We start from the raw sequence: 20986 nt of genomic DNA, 5'->3' as shown, positions 1-20986 counted from the left end.
TTCTTCCGCTTCGTGCCGCTGGATGACATCTTTAAATGCCCAAGTGTCAACAAAAACAACTCGCCAACTACTTCTGTCAAAAGCTCCCGTGCCGGTGGGTGAAAGGTCATTCAGTCTCGAGAACTCTCGCTCTACAAGTCAGCTGACCTTGTATGTAACCCATGTCAAATCTCGCGAGAGCAGCCGCGACAAGTAAACAACATGGCGCCTCGGTCTGGAAAACGCCAATTCGGATTGTTTTTGCACCGTCTGGCGGTGTATCTACTATGATTGGAATATTTTTGGAGCAATTATAACGTATTTGATGATCAGACACATTGTCACGTAGTGTTGCTGGGATGTTTTCACGGAGTCGGTAAGAGGGCGCACGCCGAGAGTAAGAGGGCGCAGCACCCCTGTTCCCCCGTTTAGACAAAAGCCTGTTAACTAAGTGTGAGACTGAGAGGGTGACTGAGAAGTGAGGTAGGAAACCTCGTTGTGTTTGGTTTTCTTTGAATAAAGATACTGACAAGTTGTCAACAGTTTATTAATGCTTCTGTCATTATTGAAGAAGTTCAGAAGAATTTGTCAAATTGTTCAGGTACAGGTACAGGTCCGGACCTGTACCTAAACCTCTGTACCTGTACCTGATGTTACGTTTAGATACGCAGCCCTAGTTCTCAGTCATCCAGGTCATCGTAAACCGTAGGTGCTAAAGAAGGCAACTGGACGTGCTTGAAATCCTTGAAGACGTTTCACCTCTCAGCCGAAAGGCTTCTTCAGTTCTCTTTGACTAGTGGGGAGTTCCAGGTATTTATCCTCGAGTGGACCAAAAGCAACCCTAAGGAGAGTCGTTGAGGTCACATGGGTCGTTGACCCTCTCCACAGGGGCATAGCTAGGATTTTTCGAGGGGGGTCACACACTGACTGGCAGCCTGAGTACATACCCGCAGGTTTGTAAATGAAAATTTACATCATTGAATGAATTTGCGTCATTCTTTCATCTCATGTTGCGAGCTGTTGAGAGGTCGGACAGTGATTAGGCCAAATCAGCTTTATCCGGCGGTGTATGGATCGTGGCTCGACATCTTAACCTCGTCAACCGATGCAGATCTCTCTATTCTTGTTGTTCCATATAACCATGGCTTGTGTCAAAAGCAAATGTTTGACATGCATGTTAAGTTTGGACAACACTACTGCCCACTCCACGTGTTTAGCACAGTCATTAGGGGTGTTCACACGGCAACTGTTACGCTGGTGTAGCACTGGGGCTGCCCCGGTAGAGCGTTCACACGGTACAAAGTTATAGCGGTGTCGCCCCTGAAAGCTGCTTAAACCGGTGCAAATCTAACCCTGCTCGGGAGGCGGTTTAAGAAATTTCCTCCGGAGTAAATGCTAGTTTGCGGGGCAGCACCGATATAAAATGGGACGTCTGAATGCTACAGGGGTAGACTCGCTACGCGTGAGGAGAGTTAATTACATACGGGCATTGCATAATTTGCATCCTGGTATTTTGCGCTTCCAAAATGGCGAATATCAACAACAACAGAACTGCGTGTCTTCCAGTGTTGCCAGATTGGGCGGTTTTAAGTGCATTTTGGCGGATTTGAACATATTTTGGGCTGGAAAACGTCAGCAGTATCTGGCAACACTGGTGTCTTCATCCACGTTGTTTTCCCGGCGCTTGGTGATGCCATGACAACCGGGAAAAGGAAGTACATTTTCACGCATGCGCATATTTCATTTCCGCATTATTACTATCGTACAGCACGGTCGCAAAAACTGCTGTGTGAACGCAAGTGGGGCTGCACCGGTGCTAACACGCTTCTCTCTAGTAAGCAGGGTTGTGACGTGTGAACGCTCCACAAAATTTACACCGGTGTAAGATATATCGCAACAAAATACATCGGTGCAGCGTTGATGCAGATGTGTCGTGTGAACACCCCTTTACTGTAGTTCCTCAAACACGTTTTCGAAGGAAGTCCATTCTTGTAAAGAACGGCGATCTAAATTTGGCATCATGCAAACCTCAAACAGTGACAACCGCAGAGAGTTCAAAATAGCCAAAGCTGATACCATATCAACATTGCCACAGCCGTCTATCTTATAAATACGAAGACTTGGGTGGCTTAATGCAATAGCAATCAGCTGTTCTGAATCAAACTGTCTGCACATTCGGAAACTACGTGTTTCCAGATCTTGCAAATAACTACGGTTGCTCAGAATGTTTGTAGCAATTACATCATATATTTTTTTTGCGGTCCAGTTTCCATCAAATCCCGCGCTCTGATTGGCTGGCGAGCGGGTCCTACGTTACGGACCTCTAGCGACTTGCTTGTTCACAACAACAAACATAGTAGCAATTTTTGTCAACATTTATTTTCGCATCTCTCAGGAGAATAGCATTAATTTTACATCATGGATAGCGATAACGACAGTGTTCACAGCGAAAGCGAGTTTTACTACCCTGAGGAAGAAGAAATAAAAGAAAACATTTCAGGAGAAAGCTAAAAACCTCTAACTGTTGCTAACGCCGAGCAAAAACATGGTTGAATCCTGAATGACTCAATTTTGTATAAATAGGGGACTACATAGGCAGCAAAATGTAGTTTTTTTTCCTGCCATGGAAGTGCACTTGTATACCGAGGAGGAAGCCATTTGCATTACAGCTATGAATGAGGATTCAAAATGGCGGCTCGGCTCGGTTTTCCCTTTCGGGCGCTCTCGTTTTCTGTTAGAATTTGGTAAAGAAAAAAATAAATATATTATTTACCAGCAGTGTTGGGCATGTTACTTTCAAAAAGTAATTAGTTATAGTTACTTTTCCCAAAAAGTAACTGAGTTAGTAACGGAGTTACTTTGTCATAAAAGTAACTAATTACCAGCGAAAGTAATTATTCCGTTACATTTTGTTCCCCCTCAAAAAAAATCTAATTCAATTAGTGTAATCATAATAAAAGTGAACGTTAAATGTGTTTAATGACTGAAATGGACACTTAACAGAACCAATTAGTAATGTTATCTACACTATATTAATATTTTTGTGGGACAATGTGAGATAAGACATCTATCAAATGTAATATATTTTTGTAGTTATTAAAATTGTTACTAATTACTGGCCACTGACGAGGACAAACGCTTTGTTCCTCGACATAATGTGCATTGCACGTAAACACACTTGCCTTTTATCTCAAGTAATGAAAAGTAATGGCTGTATTTCCAATGTGAAAGCGCAGTGCTGGGCTGACCGCTCGCCATCGCTGGGTCTTCCGATTGAAAGAGCGCGCAGTAGTGCAGTAGGCGTGGCCTACCTATGCATGTTGTCCAAATCTACTCTGATTGGCTTACTGTGCCGTTGTCTCGTGTCTCCCCGCCCCACACTAAAGCAGAGTAAAGTAAGGCTGAACGAGCAGCGTGCCAGATGAGAACAGCTTTAATAAAGTAACGCATAGTATTTTATTGTAAGTAACGGGAACGGCGTTATAACGATGTAAAACGTAATTTAGTTAGATTACTCGTTACTAAAAAAAGTAACGCCGTTAGTAACGCCGTTTATTTCTAACGCCGTGATTCCCATCACTGTTTACCAGCTTAAGGTCGGTCCGTATGGTGAAATACCGTGACCTCGGCCTTGAATACTGACCTCGGCCCAGAGAGCCTCGCTGAGTACTTTCAAGACCTCGGTCACGGTATTTCACCATACGGACCTCCCAGCTGCTAAATAACATATATATTTACATTACAGCAAAACCCTAAATACAACTCTTTCAAATGCACTAAACGTATTACAAAAGAAATGTCTTCTATGAGAGAGTTTGTCGACAGATCTAAAATAACAAGGTCTGAGCAATTTCCTGATCTTTGTGCAAGATTGAATTTAGTAAACTGAAAGGTGAAATGTTCAAAATGGTGAAAATGAGTACAGCGCTTCTCAAAAACGTTCTTAAAACTCCGGATGGTGTAGAAAGGAGGACGTCCTGTATCTTCTAACATGAAACATTTCCATAACACGGCTGTGCGAGAGAGCTACAGCAGCCTTTTGCAGGTACTCAACAAGCTATGGAACACCGCTGAGCGCAGTAGGTGCTTCATAATCTTCAAGATAGCCTACATCGACCAAAAAGAATGGTTGAGCTTACTGACCGTACCTATGTTTTGGGCTAATTCTGTCAAACCAAACAGTGACCATAGCATAAGCAAACCAAGCTCGCTCACCGGCAGCTGCCGCTTGGGCCGGTGTTTCTTGGTCTGCCGAAGGCGACGATGCAGCTTGTTTTGAGTCTGTTTTATCATAAAAAAAAAATTTACTTCGTACTAGAATAGAACTATGAAAAATATGTAACAAAAAAAATCATTACCATTGCTAGTTTTAGGTAGCTTAGAAACCAGCTCTTCCATTATTGCTGTTTTGTCCACGTTTTCTTGATACGTTCTACAACCCCGATTCCAAAAAAGTTGGGACAAATTGTAAATAAAAACGGAATGCAATGATGTGGAAGTTTCAAAATTCCATATTTTATTCAGAAGAGAACATAGATGACATATCAAATGTTTAAACTGTGAAAATGTATAATTTAAAGAGAAAAATTAGGTGATTTTAAATTTCATGACAACAACACATCTCAAAAAAAGTTGGGACAAGGCCATGTTTCCCACTGTGAGACATCCCCTTTTCTCTTTACAACAGTCTGTAAACGTCTGGGGACTGAGGAGACAAGTTGCTCAAGTTTAGGGATAGGAATGTTAACCCATTCTTGTCTAATGTAGGATTCTAGTTGCTCAACTGTCTTAGGTCTTTTTTGTCATATCTTCCGTTTTATGATGCGCCAAATGTTTTCTATGGGTGAAAGATCTGGACTGCAGGCTGGCCAGTTCAGTACCCGGACCCTTCTTCTACGCAGCCATGATGCTGTAATTGATGCAGTATGTGGTTTGGCATTGTCATGTTGGAAAATGCAAGGTCTTCCCTGAAAGAGACGTCGTCTGGATGGGAGCATATGTTGCTCTAGAACCTGGATATACCTTTCAGCATTGATGGTGTCTTTCCAGATGTGTAAGCTGCCCATGCCACATGCACTAATGCAACCCCATACCATCAGAGATGCAGGCTTCTGAACTGAGCGCCGAAAACAACTTGGGTCGTCCTTCTCCTCTTTAGTCCGAATGACACGGCGTCCCTGATTTCCATAAAGAACTTCAAATTTTGATTCGTCTGACCACAGAACAGTTTTCCACTTTGCCACAGTCCATTTTAAATGAGCCTTGGCCCAGAGAAGACGTCTGCGCTTCTGTATCATGTTTAGATACGGCTTCTTCTTTGAACTATAGAGTTTTAGCTGGCAACGGCGGATGGCACGGTGAATTGTGTTCACAGATAATGTTCTCTGGAAATATTCCTGAACCCATTTTGTGATTTCCAATACAGAAGCATGCCTGTATGTGATGCAGTGCTGTCTAAGGGCCCGAAGATCACGGGCACCCAGTATGGTTTTCCGGCCTTGACCCTTACGCACAGAGATTCTTCCAGATTCTCTGAATCTTTTGATGATATTATGCACTGTAGATGATGATATGTTCAAACTCTTTGCAATTTTACACTGTCGAACTCCTTTCTGATATTGCTCCACTATTTGTCGGCGCAGAATTAGGGGGATTGGTGATCCTCTTCCCATCTTTACTTCTGAGAGCCGCTGCCACTCCAAGATGCTCTTTTTAGACCTAGTCATGTTAATGACCTATTGCCAATTGACCTAATGAGTTGCAGTTTGGTCCTCCAGCTGTTCCTTTTTTGTACCTTTAACTTTTCCAGCCTCTTATTGCCCCTGTCCCAACTTTTTTGAGATGTGTTGCTGTCATGAAATTTCAAATGAGCCAATATTTGGCATGAAATTTTCAAAAAATGTCTCACTTTCGACATTTGATATGTTGTCTATGTTCTATTGTGAATACAATATCAGTTTTTGAGATTTGTAAATTATTGCATTCCATTTTTATTTACAATTTGTACTTTGTCCCAACTTTTTTGGAATCGGGGTTGTAGAAACGGCGCACTAAAACTTAGCTTCGAAGCCACAAAATGCAACTTTGATGGGAAAAAAAAATTATAAATTGCTTACGTCTCTTCACGTCGAAAGAAGGAGGCAAGTTTTTCTTATTTTGACATGGCGAATTAACACGAGGAAATACTGTACCATGACCAAGCTTGACCATACTTTCTAGTGCGATCATGTTGCGCTTGTGCAGAACTGGGTTTTCACGCCCAAACCACAGGAAGTCCATACAAGGTTATAGAAACCCTCATGAGGCTGAGGTGACAATCTAGTTTAAAAAAAAAAAAAAATGTTAGAAAAATTACAGTCGGCGCTTTTCTAATATTCTTATGTGGCTATTGAAAAAAATGTATGGTCCGACAAAGGGGGGGTGCCCCTGCTCCGTCATCCTGTAGGTTGTTGGGGTCACTGGAGCCCGGGTGTGAACAGTGTTAGCAGCCTAGAGGGTCGTTAGGGTGATCTGTGGATCGTTGGCTCTCTCTGCCATCATGCGAGTCATTGAAATCAGCTGAGGTGGGGTTTACATTAGACCGTATCAGCGGATCATCAGATTAATGTTTTTAAAACGATTCGCGTGCACACAGCAACACCAATACACGATTCGCGTGCACACAGCAACACCAATACACGGATACGCTCGGCTCCGCAGGCATCCTGCTCTCCAAATCACTCCGCCCTGAACAGCGAGTGCCCTCTGGAGGCTGCGCACTCTGGCCCTGCGCAGCTCACAGAGCATGCGAGTGAAGCGCACGAGCAGTGATTCGGGACTGAGCCGCTGTGTGTGTGATCCCAGCGCACATCACTTACCACTTGCAAGTGGAAGGATGGCAAGCCTAAAGACAATCATAACTACACAATGGGCAGTATTTGCATCAGTATTTGCAGTATTTTCATACTTTTATACTCTTTAATGAAAGGTGATACAAGGCGGAAGTCCACGCCGTTTTTCAGCAGTCGTGTCACATGACCAACGCCAGCGAATCAGGAAGGTGGATGTCACAGTGATGTTGTCCAATGACGACGCCAGCTAGAGCTCAGCACAGCGTATCCGCGTATCCTCAATGTTTACACAGCACCGGACCAGACACGATCTGGATTGAATACGTGGACCCTGGCGGATTCCCGTTTCCCGGCGTTTCCAGGCGGTTTAATGTAAACGGACAGTGCATCCGCGAAGAAAACGAGACAGATACGGTCTAATGTAAACTTGGCCTGAGTCTTGGTGTGGATGTGTATTCAGTTTTCTGGGAAGTGTGCCAAGGACTGCACCGTAGGTGGCTGAGAAGTGGTGTCTCGGACCACCTCGTCTGTTCAGCGATGGTTGTTCCAGGTTGATGAAGATTGCTTCTTTTAGTCCTCTTTCAAACCACTGGTCTTCTCTGGCTAGATAGACTCTGCAGTCTTTCTTCATCTCAAGAACAAAGTAGAGGTCTGCGCGGGACAGAATTTTCAGTCCCGCTCCCGCATTGTGCAGTCCTGCTCCCGCCCGCTCCCGCAAAGAATTATGATTTTCAGTCCCGCCCGCGCCTGCCATATTTTGTCCCGCTCCTGCCCGCAAATCCCGCATGATGCAGACGTTCGCGTTATTTCTCACGAAAGTTCTTGTCATTGTTCATGTCATCAACAACAGCTCTTCTAAATTTGAGTGCCCTATCATCTACATGACGTGACACAGTTGTTGGATGGGGCAGAATATCTCGCACATCGAATTTGCCTATTGTGGCTGCCGTGTCAACTAAGTGTTGGGCTAACTGAACTAATCCCCGACCAGCGATGCTGTCATACGGGCGGAGGTCCGCAGCAACAAAATCAACACATTTCTCCACGGTCTTTGCCTTCAACGCATCTGTCACTTTTGCGTTGTTCCCTCTGAACTCCAACAATTGTTGTCCTTTTAAGACAGTACATACATGGCGATTCAGGCCTGATGTACCTGATTTATGGCCGTTGTATGTCAGAACCTTTTGGCACTTATCACAACAAGCAAAGGGCAGCTGATTTCCCTCTGCGTCGTACACGAGTGAGAACGACTTCCAAATGTCTGATTTCAGGACTCTTGACTTTTTAATGGTAAATGTACCTCTTTTTAAACCAGCACTTACTTCTGAAGCACTGTGAGCTTCACTAGAGGAGCTCTGCTCTTCTGCCATGATCGGAGATCTCAAACACGGAAGAGCGGAAAGGAATCGGAAACGTACGCGAGATTAGACCACATCCGCAAATATAGGCATCTTAAAATATTATTATTAATGCCAAATAAAATATCCAGCACAAATTATATATGATAGACATAAATTAATAATTTATAAATTGTATTTTAAACACGTTTTTAGTTAGCGGGACTGCAGCTTATCACCTCTCCCGCCCGCTCCCGCATTGTGCACTCCCCCTCCCGCCTGCAATGAGCTTTCAAAATTTGTCCCTTTGCGTCGGGTCCCGCGGGACTCCCGCGGGAGTGCAGGGCTCTAGAACGAAGGACACTCGTTTCAGGGCTGCACTGTACGTGTTCTAGCCAGAGAAGAATTTGACGATTCACAAGTCCCGTGAAGATGGCGCGGATAAGCGACGCCTGCCGTAGACCAAACGCACTAAATTCAACATGGATAAAAACCAAATAGGCCGATAAGTATAATATTTAATTGCCAATACGAGTCACGATATAAGGTTACTAAAACCGAAAACGTCATCAAATAACACGTTAATTAAGAAATAAAGCAAGTTTAAAAATGACTCCAGTTCCTCTTTAAGCAATGACAGATTTGGAAACTTGGATGAGCGTCTGCATGCACAGTTTTCACAGCACGGCCGGCGAGAGTCTGATATGCCTACTTACAGGAAAGATGGTGTCTGGTTGTCCCCCAGGAGAAATTATTACGTGATGCGTGACATCACACACAAGGGGTCTATACTTTTGCCTTGATTTCCTGCTGACAGAGGAAATGCTTTACCTGAGCCGGTCATCTCGTTTCGATGGCGATCATTCCACACTCGGCTTTTCAGTCACGTGTGGCGAAACGTTCCTTTGGAGTAAATGATTCGGCTTTAGGGCAATTCCATGTAAATGTCAACCTCACAGGAGATCCCAAATTTCAAACTAAACAAACTAAATAAATAAACAAATAAATAAATACATACATAAATAAATATTTTGATCACCTAATATGTCACTGTCAGTCTTTCTTTCTTATAATGTAAAACCCAAGCTAAAATCAACTTTGATCATGTACAATTCTATATTATTGCCACAAGCCACAGAAATGTATGCTAAAATCCACAAAACAGCAAAACAATAGCCATCCTAAATATTATTTAAGAACTTTGATAGTTTTAGCTGATATTTAGAGAGTTTTTCAAAGGGTTATGGTGGTTAAATTGCTGATTTTCTAAACATACGCCATGTCTATTTCAGACGCGTCACATCCATAACGGAATTTCGTCACATCCATAACGCTGACTTTTCCTTCCGAAACTCTGCATGAAATACAAAATATTTTAAACAAAGATTTTTTTAATATTCACCTTGGACCCCTCTATCAAACGGATCTCTCCATTTCGACATTAGGTTTACAATTTCACAGAGTTTGATAAAAATGTACAGTCACCCAAGAAAAGTGATACTTTTTCTGTCACATCCATAACGCATCTTTTATTGGCGTTTTCTGGCATGGCCTAGATGTACTATGGGAATTGTTCTTGTTCTATCACTTCTCCAGTATGGTACAGCCTTAAAATATGCAACACCTGTTTAAATACTGGGAGACAATAAAACATGCACTGGGTCATTTGTTGCCATTTTGAGTTCAAGTGTCACATCCATAACGCTGGAATTGCTCTTTATCGACTTTGTCATCATGTTGTTCGTTTATATTATTTATGGTATGAGAATGACTTACTCATTGTTTACTTGGGTGTAGTTTTTCCAAAGCCCTACTCAAAATCATATTGTATCACATAGGTCTTCTGAATAAAAGATTTTTCCTACATGCTCAGGCGTCCTCAGAACCGTGAAAAAGACGGCCGCTTTGCGTTTGTGTTTGCCAGGATGTGTGCGAAGAAAGCGGGTGCGAACGAGGTGTACGCCTGCGAGCTGTCTAAGACCATGTACGAGCTGGCGTGCGAGGTGGTCTCGGCCAACGGCATGGCCGATAGCATCAAGATCCTCCACAAGAAATCGCTGGAGATGGAAATCCCCAGAGACATTCCCAACAGGTGATCCATACACGCGTCACACTCGCTAGATTTACTGACATATGTAAACATGCGTGATAAAAATCACTCAGACGGAGTGACGTTTTTCGGCAGGGTGTCCTTGGTTGTCACGGAAACGGTGGATGCTGGACTGCTCGGGGAGGGAATCGTTGAGAGTTTGATTCACGCCTGGAAGCATTTGCTCTTACCACCTCCTGGAAGTAGCCAGGTTTGAGTCACTCAAAGCGCTGGATGTTTATTAAGACGGATTAGTAACGTTTTTTACGAGAACCGTCTTTATACATGATATCTATTGTAAATGTTCTAGTTAACGCAGATGCTTTGTTTGCGTACACCGATTTATTTTAATGATGCAAACCAGTCAAGGAAAGAATTGTTTCTGGTCATTTTAATGTACTGTATCATGTTCATAATAGAATTGAAAGACATTTTATACATGCACGCTCACTGGCTACTTTATTAGGAAACCTGCTGTTCTCTAATCAGCCGATCCGTTGATGCATCAAATCAAGAGCTTCAGTTAACGTTCACAACGCTCAGACATCAGGATGGGCAAAACTGTGATCTCAAAGTGTGACCGACTTTCACCGTGACATGGGTGTTGGTTTGGTTTGAGTATTTCAGAAACTGCTGATCTCCTGGTGTTTTCACACACAACAGTCTCGAGAGTTTACACAGACAGAATGGTGCGAAAAACAAGAAAACATCGAGTCGAGTCAGTGAGTGACAGTTCTGTGGGTGGGGGGCGAAAAAACCACCTTGTTGATGAGAGCTCAGAGGAAAATGAGATTCGAGCTTTTTCGCTAGGAAGGATGTAGTAACTCGTAGCAACTCTTTACAACCGTGGTGAGCAGAAAAGCATCTCAGCATGCAACAGCAGAAGAACACATTGGGTTCCAGTCCTGCAGCCAAGAACAGGAATCTTAGAATCAACAAGAAGTTCCTATTAAAGTGGCCAGTGATGGTGTGTCCTTCACCTTCACCAAGACTTGAAAAGTGCATTTACATTTGGGATACTTCGGAGCGCGTTGTGCATGCACTTGGGACCCAGTAGTTATGGGAAACGCCTGATTCTGATTTGAAAGCAATCAGCACATGCATATAAGGGACACCGAGGCTTTGCGAAGTATTATCATTATCACAGTCACGTTTGTTTCCGGGCGGCACGGTGGTGTAGTGGTTAGCGCTGTCTCCTCACAGCAAGAAGGTCCGGGTTCGAGCCCCGTGGCCGGCGAGGGCCTTTCTGTGTGGAGTTTACATGTTCTCCCCGTGTCCGCGTAGGTTTCCTCCGGGTGCTCCGGTTTCCCCCACAGTCCAAAGACATGCAGGTTAGGTTAACTGGTGACTCTAAATTGACTGTAGGTGTGAATGTGAGTGTGAATGGTTGTCTGTGTCTATGTGTCAGCCCTGTGATGACCTGGCGACTTGTCCAGGGTGTACCCCACCTTTCGCCCGTAGTCAGCTGGGATAGGCTCCAGCTTGCCTGCGACCCTGTAGAACAGGATAAAGCGGCTACAGATAATGAGATGAGACGTTTGTTTCCAGCCATGTTTATGACCGTGTTCAGTTTCACTTGTGTTGTGTTTTGGTTTGTTTTTGTAAATATCGCGCCTGCTAATAAAAGAAGCTGCCTTTGTCACCGTCGGTCACTGGACTCGAACCCAGAACCTGCTAACCACTACACCACCATGTAATAAACACTCTTCCTGCACTTAGACCTGTCGACCGTCACATATCTGACCGAATACTTCACAAAGTCTGTGTGAAAACACTGTCCTTATATGCGTGTGCTGATTGTGCTCAAATCAGCATCCGGTGTTTCCCATAACGACTGGGTCCCAGGCACATGCACAACACGCTCTGAAGGATCCCTGAACGTAAATGCACTTTAAGTCTCGGTGAAAGCGGCTCTGCAGAGCCACCGTATTGCTCATGTTCATGTCACTGTATAAGAATGAGCACCACGCTGCAGTTGTGAAATAGATTTTTTTTTTTTTCACGGTTCAAATCCTGCGCTCTGATTGGCTGGCGAGCGGGTCTGTATTCTACGGTACGGACCCCAGTTACGGACCTCTGGCAACTCGCTCGTTCACAACAACAAACATAGTAGCATTTTTTTGTCAACATTTATCTTTTTTTAATAAGATTTATTTATAAGATTATCAAAAATCTTATAAATGTTTGCCAGCATTTCTCAGGAGAATAGCATTAATTTTACAGCATGGATAGCGATAACGACAGTGTTCACAGCGAAAGCGAGTTTTACTACCCTGAGGAAGAAGAAATAAAAGAAAACCTTTCAGGAGAAAGCTAAAAACTGTAATTTGCCAACACCGAGCAAAAAAGCCTAGGTCACAACCGGACATACGATTTTTTGGCCGTGCAATTTCTGGCGTTTCCCAAATCGCTGCGTTTTTTTTGTTCGTGGAGAAAGACGCACGTTGGCTGTAAGTTTGTCTTGCAACCTGAAAAAAACGTAAGCGCCCGTAGAGTTTGTTTGACATGACAAAGAACCTCTGCGGCCGGTCTACGGCTCGAAAATCAGCACGTCACATGCGCGCCCTCCATGCGTTTCTTGCACGTAGACCGGCCGTAGGAGCACGTACGGCCAGTTGTGACCTAGGCTAAACATGGCTGAATCCTGAATGACTCAATTTTGTATAAATAGGGCACTACATAGGTGGCAAAATGTAGTGTTTTTTTTTTTTTTTTTTCCTGCCATGGAAGTGCACTTGGGTACCGAGGAGGAAGCCATTTGCATTACAGCCGTGAATGAGGATTCAAAATGGCGGCTCGGCTCGGTTTTCCCTTTCGGGCGCTCTCGTTTTCTGTTAGAATTTGGTAAAGAAAAAAATAAATATATTATTTACCAGCTTAAGGTCGGTCCGTATGGTGAAATACCGTGACCTCGGCCTTGAATACTGACCTCGGCCCAGAGGGCCTCGCTCAGTACTTTCAAGACCTCGGTCATGGTATTTCACCATACGGACCTCCCAGCTTTTTTTTTTTTTTTCAAATTCGTGCCTTGGTGGAAATGAAGTTAGCATACCAGAGGGTTTTTGACCTCTGTTCGACATCGAGTCCCACTGAATATTTTTTTGTTCCCCCCTCCCTCTATGTTCAGAAATTTCTCTAGTTTTTTTTTTTTTTCCCTGATGATGAATTACTTTTGATAAATTAAAAAATATGATGCCTTTGTTTCGTTCAAAACGATTTGCACATCCAAAAACGCAAAACAAACCACCCTTCCCGTATCGACCAATAACGACTAACTCGTCTGAATGAAGCACTACAAGTGTCATGGCGGCGTAATTACCGTTCCTATGGAGTCACGTGACGGTGCAAAGCCTCTCTCCCAAAGTCCAGCGCGATCACGTCATTCCCAAATGTAGCCACGCCTTCTTGTGATATAGTAGTTGTAGAATGACGTTTTAAACACTGATTTCTGGAGGAAAATAAAAAATGTGCAAAGGGAAAACTAACTGTTTGAATTAGACACTGTAGATGGAAAGACCGATTCGATGAAAAAAAAAAAAGTGAGGCGATGTCATTGAAGCACACGGGGATGGCCGGAGCTACGTTACACTGCAGCCAGCCAGTAGGGGCGCTAGACCTGTGGTTGCTTCACGTTTTTCCGCAGTCATCATTTGGTGTTGTGGTATTAGTGCTGTAAAGAAACAAATACGGCTTATAACGCACCATGTTAACAATCGATAACGTGCATTTATACTTTATAAACTACACATAAATGCAATAATTCCTTGCGATTTGCATGATATGAAGTCAAGAAAGCGAGGTTTATTTTACGCAAAACAACACTAATTAACAAACCTTGCTGAATCGACCAATTTCAGAAAGACGTTCGGATCTTACTCATGCTCCCGAGTGCGCGGACGATTATACGAACGTAGGATACGAACGTTTTTTCCCAAAATTACCGGGTTTTACCAGATTTCTTGTGCAAATGCTCATCAACTAATTTACAAATATCCATTCCTATCCAGGTTGATGAGCTCCCTCAGGATCTTCTCCACTCAGATCCAGAGATTCTAATACAGAATACGGTATAAATGTGTCTCTGCTATAGGAGTGGAGCTTAAAGGAACAGTCCACCGTACTTCCATAATGAAATATGCTCTTCTCTGAATTGAGATGAGCTGCTCCGTCCCTCTCCGAGCTTTGCGCGACCTCCCAGTCAGTCAGACGCGCTGTCACTCCTGTTAGCAATGTAGCTAGGCTCAGCATGACCAACGGTATTTTTTGGGGCTGTAGTTAGATGCGACCAAACTCTTCCGCGTTTTTCCTGTTTACATAGGTTTATATGACCAGTGACATGAAACAAGTTCAGTTACACAAATTGAAACGTAGCGATTTTCTATGCTATGGAAAGTGCGCACTATAATGACAGGCGTACTAACACCTTCTGCGCGCTTCGGCAGCGCATTGATATCTGAGCTCCGTATCAATGCGCTGTCGAAGCGCGGAGAAGGTGTTAGTACGCCTGTCATTATAGTGCGGACTTTCCATACCATAGAAAATTGCTACGTTTCAATTTGTGTAACTGAACTTGTTTCATGTCACTGGTCATATAAACCTATGTAAACAGGAAAAACGCGGAAGAATTTGGTCGCATCTAACTACAGCCCCAAAAAATACCGTTGGCCATGCTGAGCCTAGCTACATTGCTAACAGGAGTGACAGCGCGTCTGACTGCGTCTGACTGACTGGGAGGTCGCGCAAAGCCCGGAGAGGTACGGAGCAGCTCGTCTCAATTCAGATAAGAGCATATTTCATTATGGAAGTATGGTGGACTGTTCCTTTAAAGCGGTAGGAAATAATTTAACTGTTGCATTGTGTAACTTTCTGAAAGAACGCTGAAGATGTCCCACTGTCCAGTCCTTCCCAGACGGGTCGAGTCATACCTGCCGGCGCCACAGTGTTCGCAATGGCCCTGGAGTGCCACGAGATCCGCAGACACCACAGGTGAGAGGTTAAGGGTCGTGTGTGTGTGTGTGTGTGTGTGTGTGTGTGTGTGTGTGTGTGTGTGTGTGCGCGCAGTTGCAATCAGAAATATTCAACCCCCTCACCTCAAAAGACATTATAGTGATGTGGATCAAAGATTATAACAATAATAAATGACAAAAAAAAACCTCATTAAACAACGAAAAATATTGACAACAGAAGTTGACTTCCATTTTCATTTGAACTCAAGTCTTTTAACCCCCAGCTTCAGTACTTTGTGGAGCATCCTTTAGCTTTTATAACTTCGAACAAACGTTTTCGGTAAGTGCGGACAAACTTCTTACACCTCTCGACCGGAATCTTGGCCTGTTCTTCACGTGCAAAAGCCTCGAGCTCGGTGATGTTTGATGGCTTCCGTGCTGCAACTGCCTTCTTTAAATCCCACCAAAGATTTCAGTCTGCACTGCAAAAAATGGCCTTTCAAAACTAAGAAATAAAAGATTAAAACGAAGCATATTTGCTTGAATCAGGTGAAAAAAAATCTGCCAATGGAACGAGTCAAATTTGACTTGGTAAGATTTCTTAAAGTAAGATGAAAAATCTAACCTGTTTTTAGATGAAATAATTCCAAAATAAGATCGGGGAACTTATTATGCGAGATCTGATTAACTCAAAATAGTTCTTATAACAAGATCGTCCTTCTTACATTTAGCCATTCAAGTCATTTTTATTTATTTCATTTTAAGGGTATTTCACTTAAATTCATGACAAAGTCTTAGCAGTAAAAACTGAATTTAAGATAAATATACTAATATTAGGATTGTTAAATTCTACAACTAAGCATTGCTAGCTTAAAAGATTCTCCTTTTGTGACCTGTAATTAGTAAAATACTCTAGATATGAGACCAGAGACTATCTTGAATCAAGTTGACGACACGTGTAGCATTGCAACAAGTTTATTTTTTTTTTCCCCATTTCAACATTCAAACATTAAAACATCTCTTAAGATTCCACTTCCCCAGGACCTCAGGCACCAAAAAAAAAAAGTCTACGCATTTTGACTTGCAGTGCTTACACAACGCCAAAGCAACAGTGCATTTTGGGGGCACTGACTATTCATGTGTACGAGGGGTTTACAAGATCAGGCACAAAAAAAAAAAAAAAAACAACCAAACAAACAAAAAAACACTGAACTTAACTCCCAGCATTCCAAAAAGACCTCACTAAAACGCCCTCCACTCACTCATAGCCTTTTTGAAGGCACTTGTCTGGTCTAGAGTATGTCATACCTGTCAACTTTGAGGTTTGAAAAAAAGGGATATTTCCCAGATTTTTAACTCAAAATAAGGGAAAATTTCGGAAAGTCATACCCTTCACCAAAAGTGGGTGTGTAGTTGAATGGGGGGCAATTTTCTATCTAGTATTTGTGATTTCCTGTACTCTGGTGCATGTTGGTGATAGCCAAGACCCAAACTCAATATGCTTATGGTTTATAGAGTGCATTTGTGAATAAACTATACATTTATTTTTATTTGCTTTCAGTGGTACCAGTTATTTCCCAAATTAAGGGCTAAAATACGTATCTTACGTTAAAATAAGAAAGGTCATTATATAACCAGTCAATAAATTCAATTCCATTGCAATTTATTATGGTTTTACCATAGTCATGGCCTCGGAACACTAGATAGATGGATGGATGGATGGATGGATGGATATTAAACCAAGAGTGATTTTAAAATGGGTAAGTTTCAGATAGAAAATAAAATAGTGAGTGGATAAAACAGTGAATACACCAATTAGTTTACACTAGGCTATTTATGAGGTCTTAGCCAGGACATACTTAATGTAAACATGTGTAGCTTACCTTTGATTATTTGGGAGGCTTTCGTTTTCCCCATGGAAAATTTCTTTGCGAGGGAAGAGTCTGGGAACATTCCAGCCACGCACTTGTTGAAATCATCAAAGAAAGAGAGGCTAATGTTTTTCTTAGCTATTAGCATCGCCATCTTCACCTCAGACCTAATCAGTGTTGCCAGATACTGCTGACGTTTTCCAGCCCAAAATATGTTCAAAACCCGCCAAAATGCACTTGAAACCGCCCAATCTGGCAACACTGGACCTAATCACTTGTTCAGCCTCGCCTCCGGACGTAGTTCTGTAATTACTGATGCCTGAGAGGGTGGGGACGTGAATTCATGGCCCGACTTCCTGCTATAAACTCCTGTCAGAGGCGCGTCATGAATTCTGGACCTACCGACTTTTTTATATTGTGAAAATACGGGACTTTTGTATAATGTGAAAATACGGGATATTTTCGGGAAAATAAAAAAACGGGAAGACAGTGGGAAATAAGTCAAAATAAGGGATTTCCCGGGAAAAACGGGAGGGTTGACAGGTATGGAGTATGTACAGCATCTAGAAGGACCTCGCTCTGAATGACTGAGAAAACAGTCGCAGTAAACTTAGGATCTGTAAGGTGGAGTTGAATTGTAATGAAAGATTCAAAGATTTCAGTAAAGTTCATTTATTCCCAAAACAAGCATACTTTTTTTTTTTCTTGAAACAAGATGAACCGCATTTGGCAAATGTCCAAAATGTACGTACTTGTTTTAAAAAAAAAAAAAAACTTTTTATTTTCAAAGGTGCTCCAAATAAGACTTTAAGACATTTTGTCTATACAAGATTTTCAAGATGGTCATGAGCTTTGGGTAATGACCGAAAGAACAAGATCGCGAATACAAGCGGCCGAAATGAGTTTCCTTCGCAGGGTGGCTGGGCATTCCCTTAGAGATAGGGTGAGAAGCACAGTCACTCAGGAGGAGCTTGGAGTAGAGCCGCTGCTCCTCCACATCGAGAGGAATCAGCTGAGGTGGCTCGGGCATCTTTTTCAGATGCCTCCTGGACGCCTCCCTGGGGAGGTGTTCCAGGCATGAGGCCCCGGGGAAGACCCAGGACACGCTGGAGGGACTATGTCTCTCGGCTGGCCTGGGAACGCCTCGGTGTTCTTCCAGAGGAGCTGGCCGAGGTGTCTGGGGAAAGGGAAGTTTGGGCTTCCATGCTTAGACTGCTGCCTCCGCAACCCGGCCCCGGATAAAGCGGAAGAAGACGAGACGAGAAGATTTTCAAGATGGACTGTCTAAAAACTAGCCTTTCTAGCTAAATGAGGTTTTGCTTGTTGGGCAATTATGTCTTATAATAAGGGTGGCTAGATGTTTTGACTTGAAAATAGAGAAATAAACTTCCTAAGATTTTTATTTTTTGCAGTGTGGTGACTGAGAAGGCCACTCCAGGATCTTTTTCTCAACCAAGCTTTGGTTGACTTGGAGGTGTGCTTGGGATCATTGTCTTGCTGGAAAGTCCGTCGATCACCAAGGTTTAATTTGTCAACAGAAGGCATCACGTTCCTCTTTAAAATGGCCTGGTATTTCTGGGAATCCATGATGCCAGGTACACGATCAAGATTGCCAGTTCCTGCCGCAGAACAACAGCCCCACGTCATCAATGACCCACCTCCATGCTTGACTGTAGGGATGGTCGTCTTCTGGTCATAAGCCTGGCCTTTCGCACGCCAGACATACCGCTGGTCCATATGTCCAAACAGTTCCAGTTTGGTTTCATCAGTCCATAGAACTGTCTAACAAAACTCTGCCGTCTTATCCAAATTCCTTCTGGCATCTTCTAGTCGAATTTTGATGTTCCTTGTGGTCAAGAGTTGAGTGCGTCTTGGAGTCCGGCCATGAAATCCTTGTTTATTCAGTGCACGTTTTATAGTTGCCACTGAAGCACTTGTACCAGCCTTCATCATGCCATCCTGTAGGTGTCTTGCACTCACCTGGGGGGGTTCCTTAGTTGTCCTGACTAAGTAGCGAAGGGCCCTTGATGAAATTTTGGGCTTTCTTTCACGCCCAGGCAGGTTTGCAGCTGTTCCAGAAGTTTTAAACTTCCTTATGCTCCCAATGGTGTCTCTTGGAATGTTGAATTTTTTGGAAATCGTCTTATACCCAAGGCTCTTTAGGTGTGATGAAATAATCTCCTCTCTCAGCTTTTCTGGAAGCTTCTTTGTCTTTCCAATGACTTCAAACTGACCTTGAATACTTTCATGGGTGGGGTTTACGGTATATGCAATCACAGTGGAACCAAATGAAGGATTGTTATAGAGTTCCCAAAGGCTTAATTATGTTTCAACTCCACTTTAGGCCATAAAAACAATATTACATCGGGGTTGAATAATCGTGACATGGCTATCTTAAAATATAATACCGTTACACACAAATACGACATTATGCATTTTCGGTGTTGATTTTATGCGTCACTGAACTCATCTAGAAGTCATCCAAAGCAGAATCTTGCTCTTTGGAAAAACTTGAATTGATAAATCTTTAATCTATTGGGGGTGGGGTTGAATATTTCTGATTGCAATGTATTACACATACAGGTTTAGAATTTCACTAGTAATAAGCTCTTGGATAAAGGGTGAGGTTAGGAATGAGATGAACAGCATGGATATTTTGTGTGTGTGTTGGTGCAGACTGTGTGCGAGTGCAGTAGGGGGACTGGATCTGGCTGCAGCAGGACACATCTGCAGTCCCGTGAGGTATTCGGGAGACGCAGATGAGGCGGCAGAGCCGTACACCACTGAGAGACTGAGCCGTCTGCCCGGAGGCTTCACTGCCCTCACAGAGCCCTGCAGGGTGATGGATATAGACTTCAACAACCCACAGGTACACACACACACACACACACACACACTGCAGGAGCCCAGCAGCAAGAAAGTGCAAAAGCGTAAAGGTTGGTCAACTCCGTTACCTGCTCGAAAATCCCTTCCTTCATTCTCTCTTGGCAAAAGTTGCATTTTTATCCACTATAGCTGACTTTCAACCACGTGATCAAAACGTGCTTCATCTTGAGTGTCCGCCGTGATGGTGGATATACAAAGCAACCAGGACGGTAGCTGCTGAAAGCGTGTCTGTAAACAATGCTGAATTTTCTCAGCATTACCACGATTTGAACGTTCGATCTTGGATAGATGTGCGTGCGTGTGTGTGGGTTTTGACCCATATTTAAAAAAAGTCAGACTTTTCTGACGATAAGACGCTTCTACTGACCATCGAGTACGAATACGGGTCGTTTCATCCAAAGCCTTTTTCATACGCACTATCAATCAATTATTTTATATTTCCGGTGTTTGTTTGAAAAAAGGAGGAATTCTTAATGGAATTTGACTGAAGCAAATGAGTGCCATTGTATGGATCGTATTAAATCTTTAGGCGCCGAGCAGCACTCTCGCAGGGACTTTCGTTCGTGAATACCAGGCCGAGGTGCAGTCCTACCGACCTCTGACCATGCTATTTCAAAAGGGGAGGCTTAAGGCCTCTGCATGCTCTTGCGACAAGGCTTTCGCTGATAGCTTTTCACAGACAGTTGTAATTTATTGTTGAGCGGGGAGTAATAGGCGTGCGCGATGTTATTCACCGCCACAACGCAAGGGGGCGCAAAGTCGCTAGGAGTAGTTGGTGGGTGTGGTTAGTGGAGTGTTTATCCTCCGGTTACTTATAATGACTAGAACTGGAGTCGTATAGATGTACGTACTTCCTCAATCAACCGCTCTTCATGCTGCTCCATCTTCGCTCGTGTTTTTAAAAATGCCGGTCGTGAAAACAAACCAAACCGGGAAAGTAGGGAAGCAGGAGTGTGTGTACAGCGGATGTAGAGTGGACCAATCAGAGCCCTCTTGTCTGCGGCGCTGTCTGCGAGGCTTCTGCGGTGGTCACAATTTTTGGGAGGTG

At 43.3% G+C, this 20986-nt stretch overlaps 1 protein-coding gene across 1 annotated transcript in view; it reads left to right on the top strand.

Annotated features, from left to right (window-relative positions):
- The window catches only part of prmt9 (protein arginine methyltransferase 9), a 46013-nt gene that overhangs the window by 5002 nt on the left and 20025 nt on the right, over positions 1-20986 (top strand). Inside the window, exons 4-7 of the mRNA XM_060926547.1 lie at positions 10071-10238; positions 10332-10446; positions 15109-15221; positions 19729-19921. Of these exons, the coding sequence (XP_060782530.1) occupies positions 10071-10238; positions 10332-10446; positions 15109-15221; positions 19729-19921 (589 nt within the window). The remainder of the gene's footprint in view (positions 1-10070; positions 10239-10331; positions 10447-15108; positions 15222-19728; positions 19922-20986) is intronic.

The sequence above is a fragment of the Neoarius graeffei genome, chromosome 7 (assembly GCF_027579695.1).
Source record: "Neoarius graeffei isolate fNeoGra1 chromosome 7, fNeoGra1.pri, whole genome shotgun sequence".
In the NCBI taxonomy this organism is placed as follows: domain Eukaryota; kingdom Metazoa; phylum Chordata; class Actinopteri; order Siluriformes; family Ariidae; genus Neoarius; species Neoarius graeffei.
Note: the sequence above shows the minus strand (reverse complement) of the source record. Positions and strands in the feature narration are given on the sequence as shown.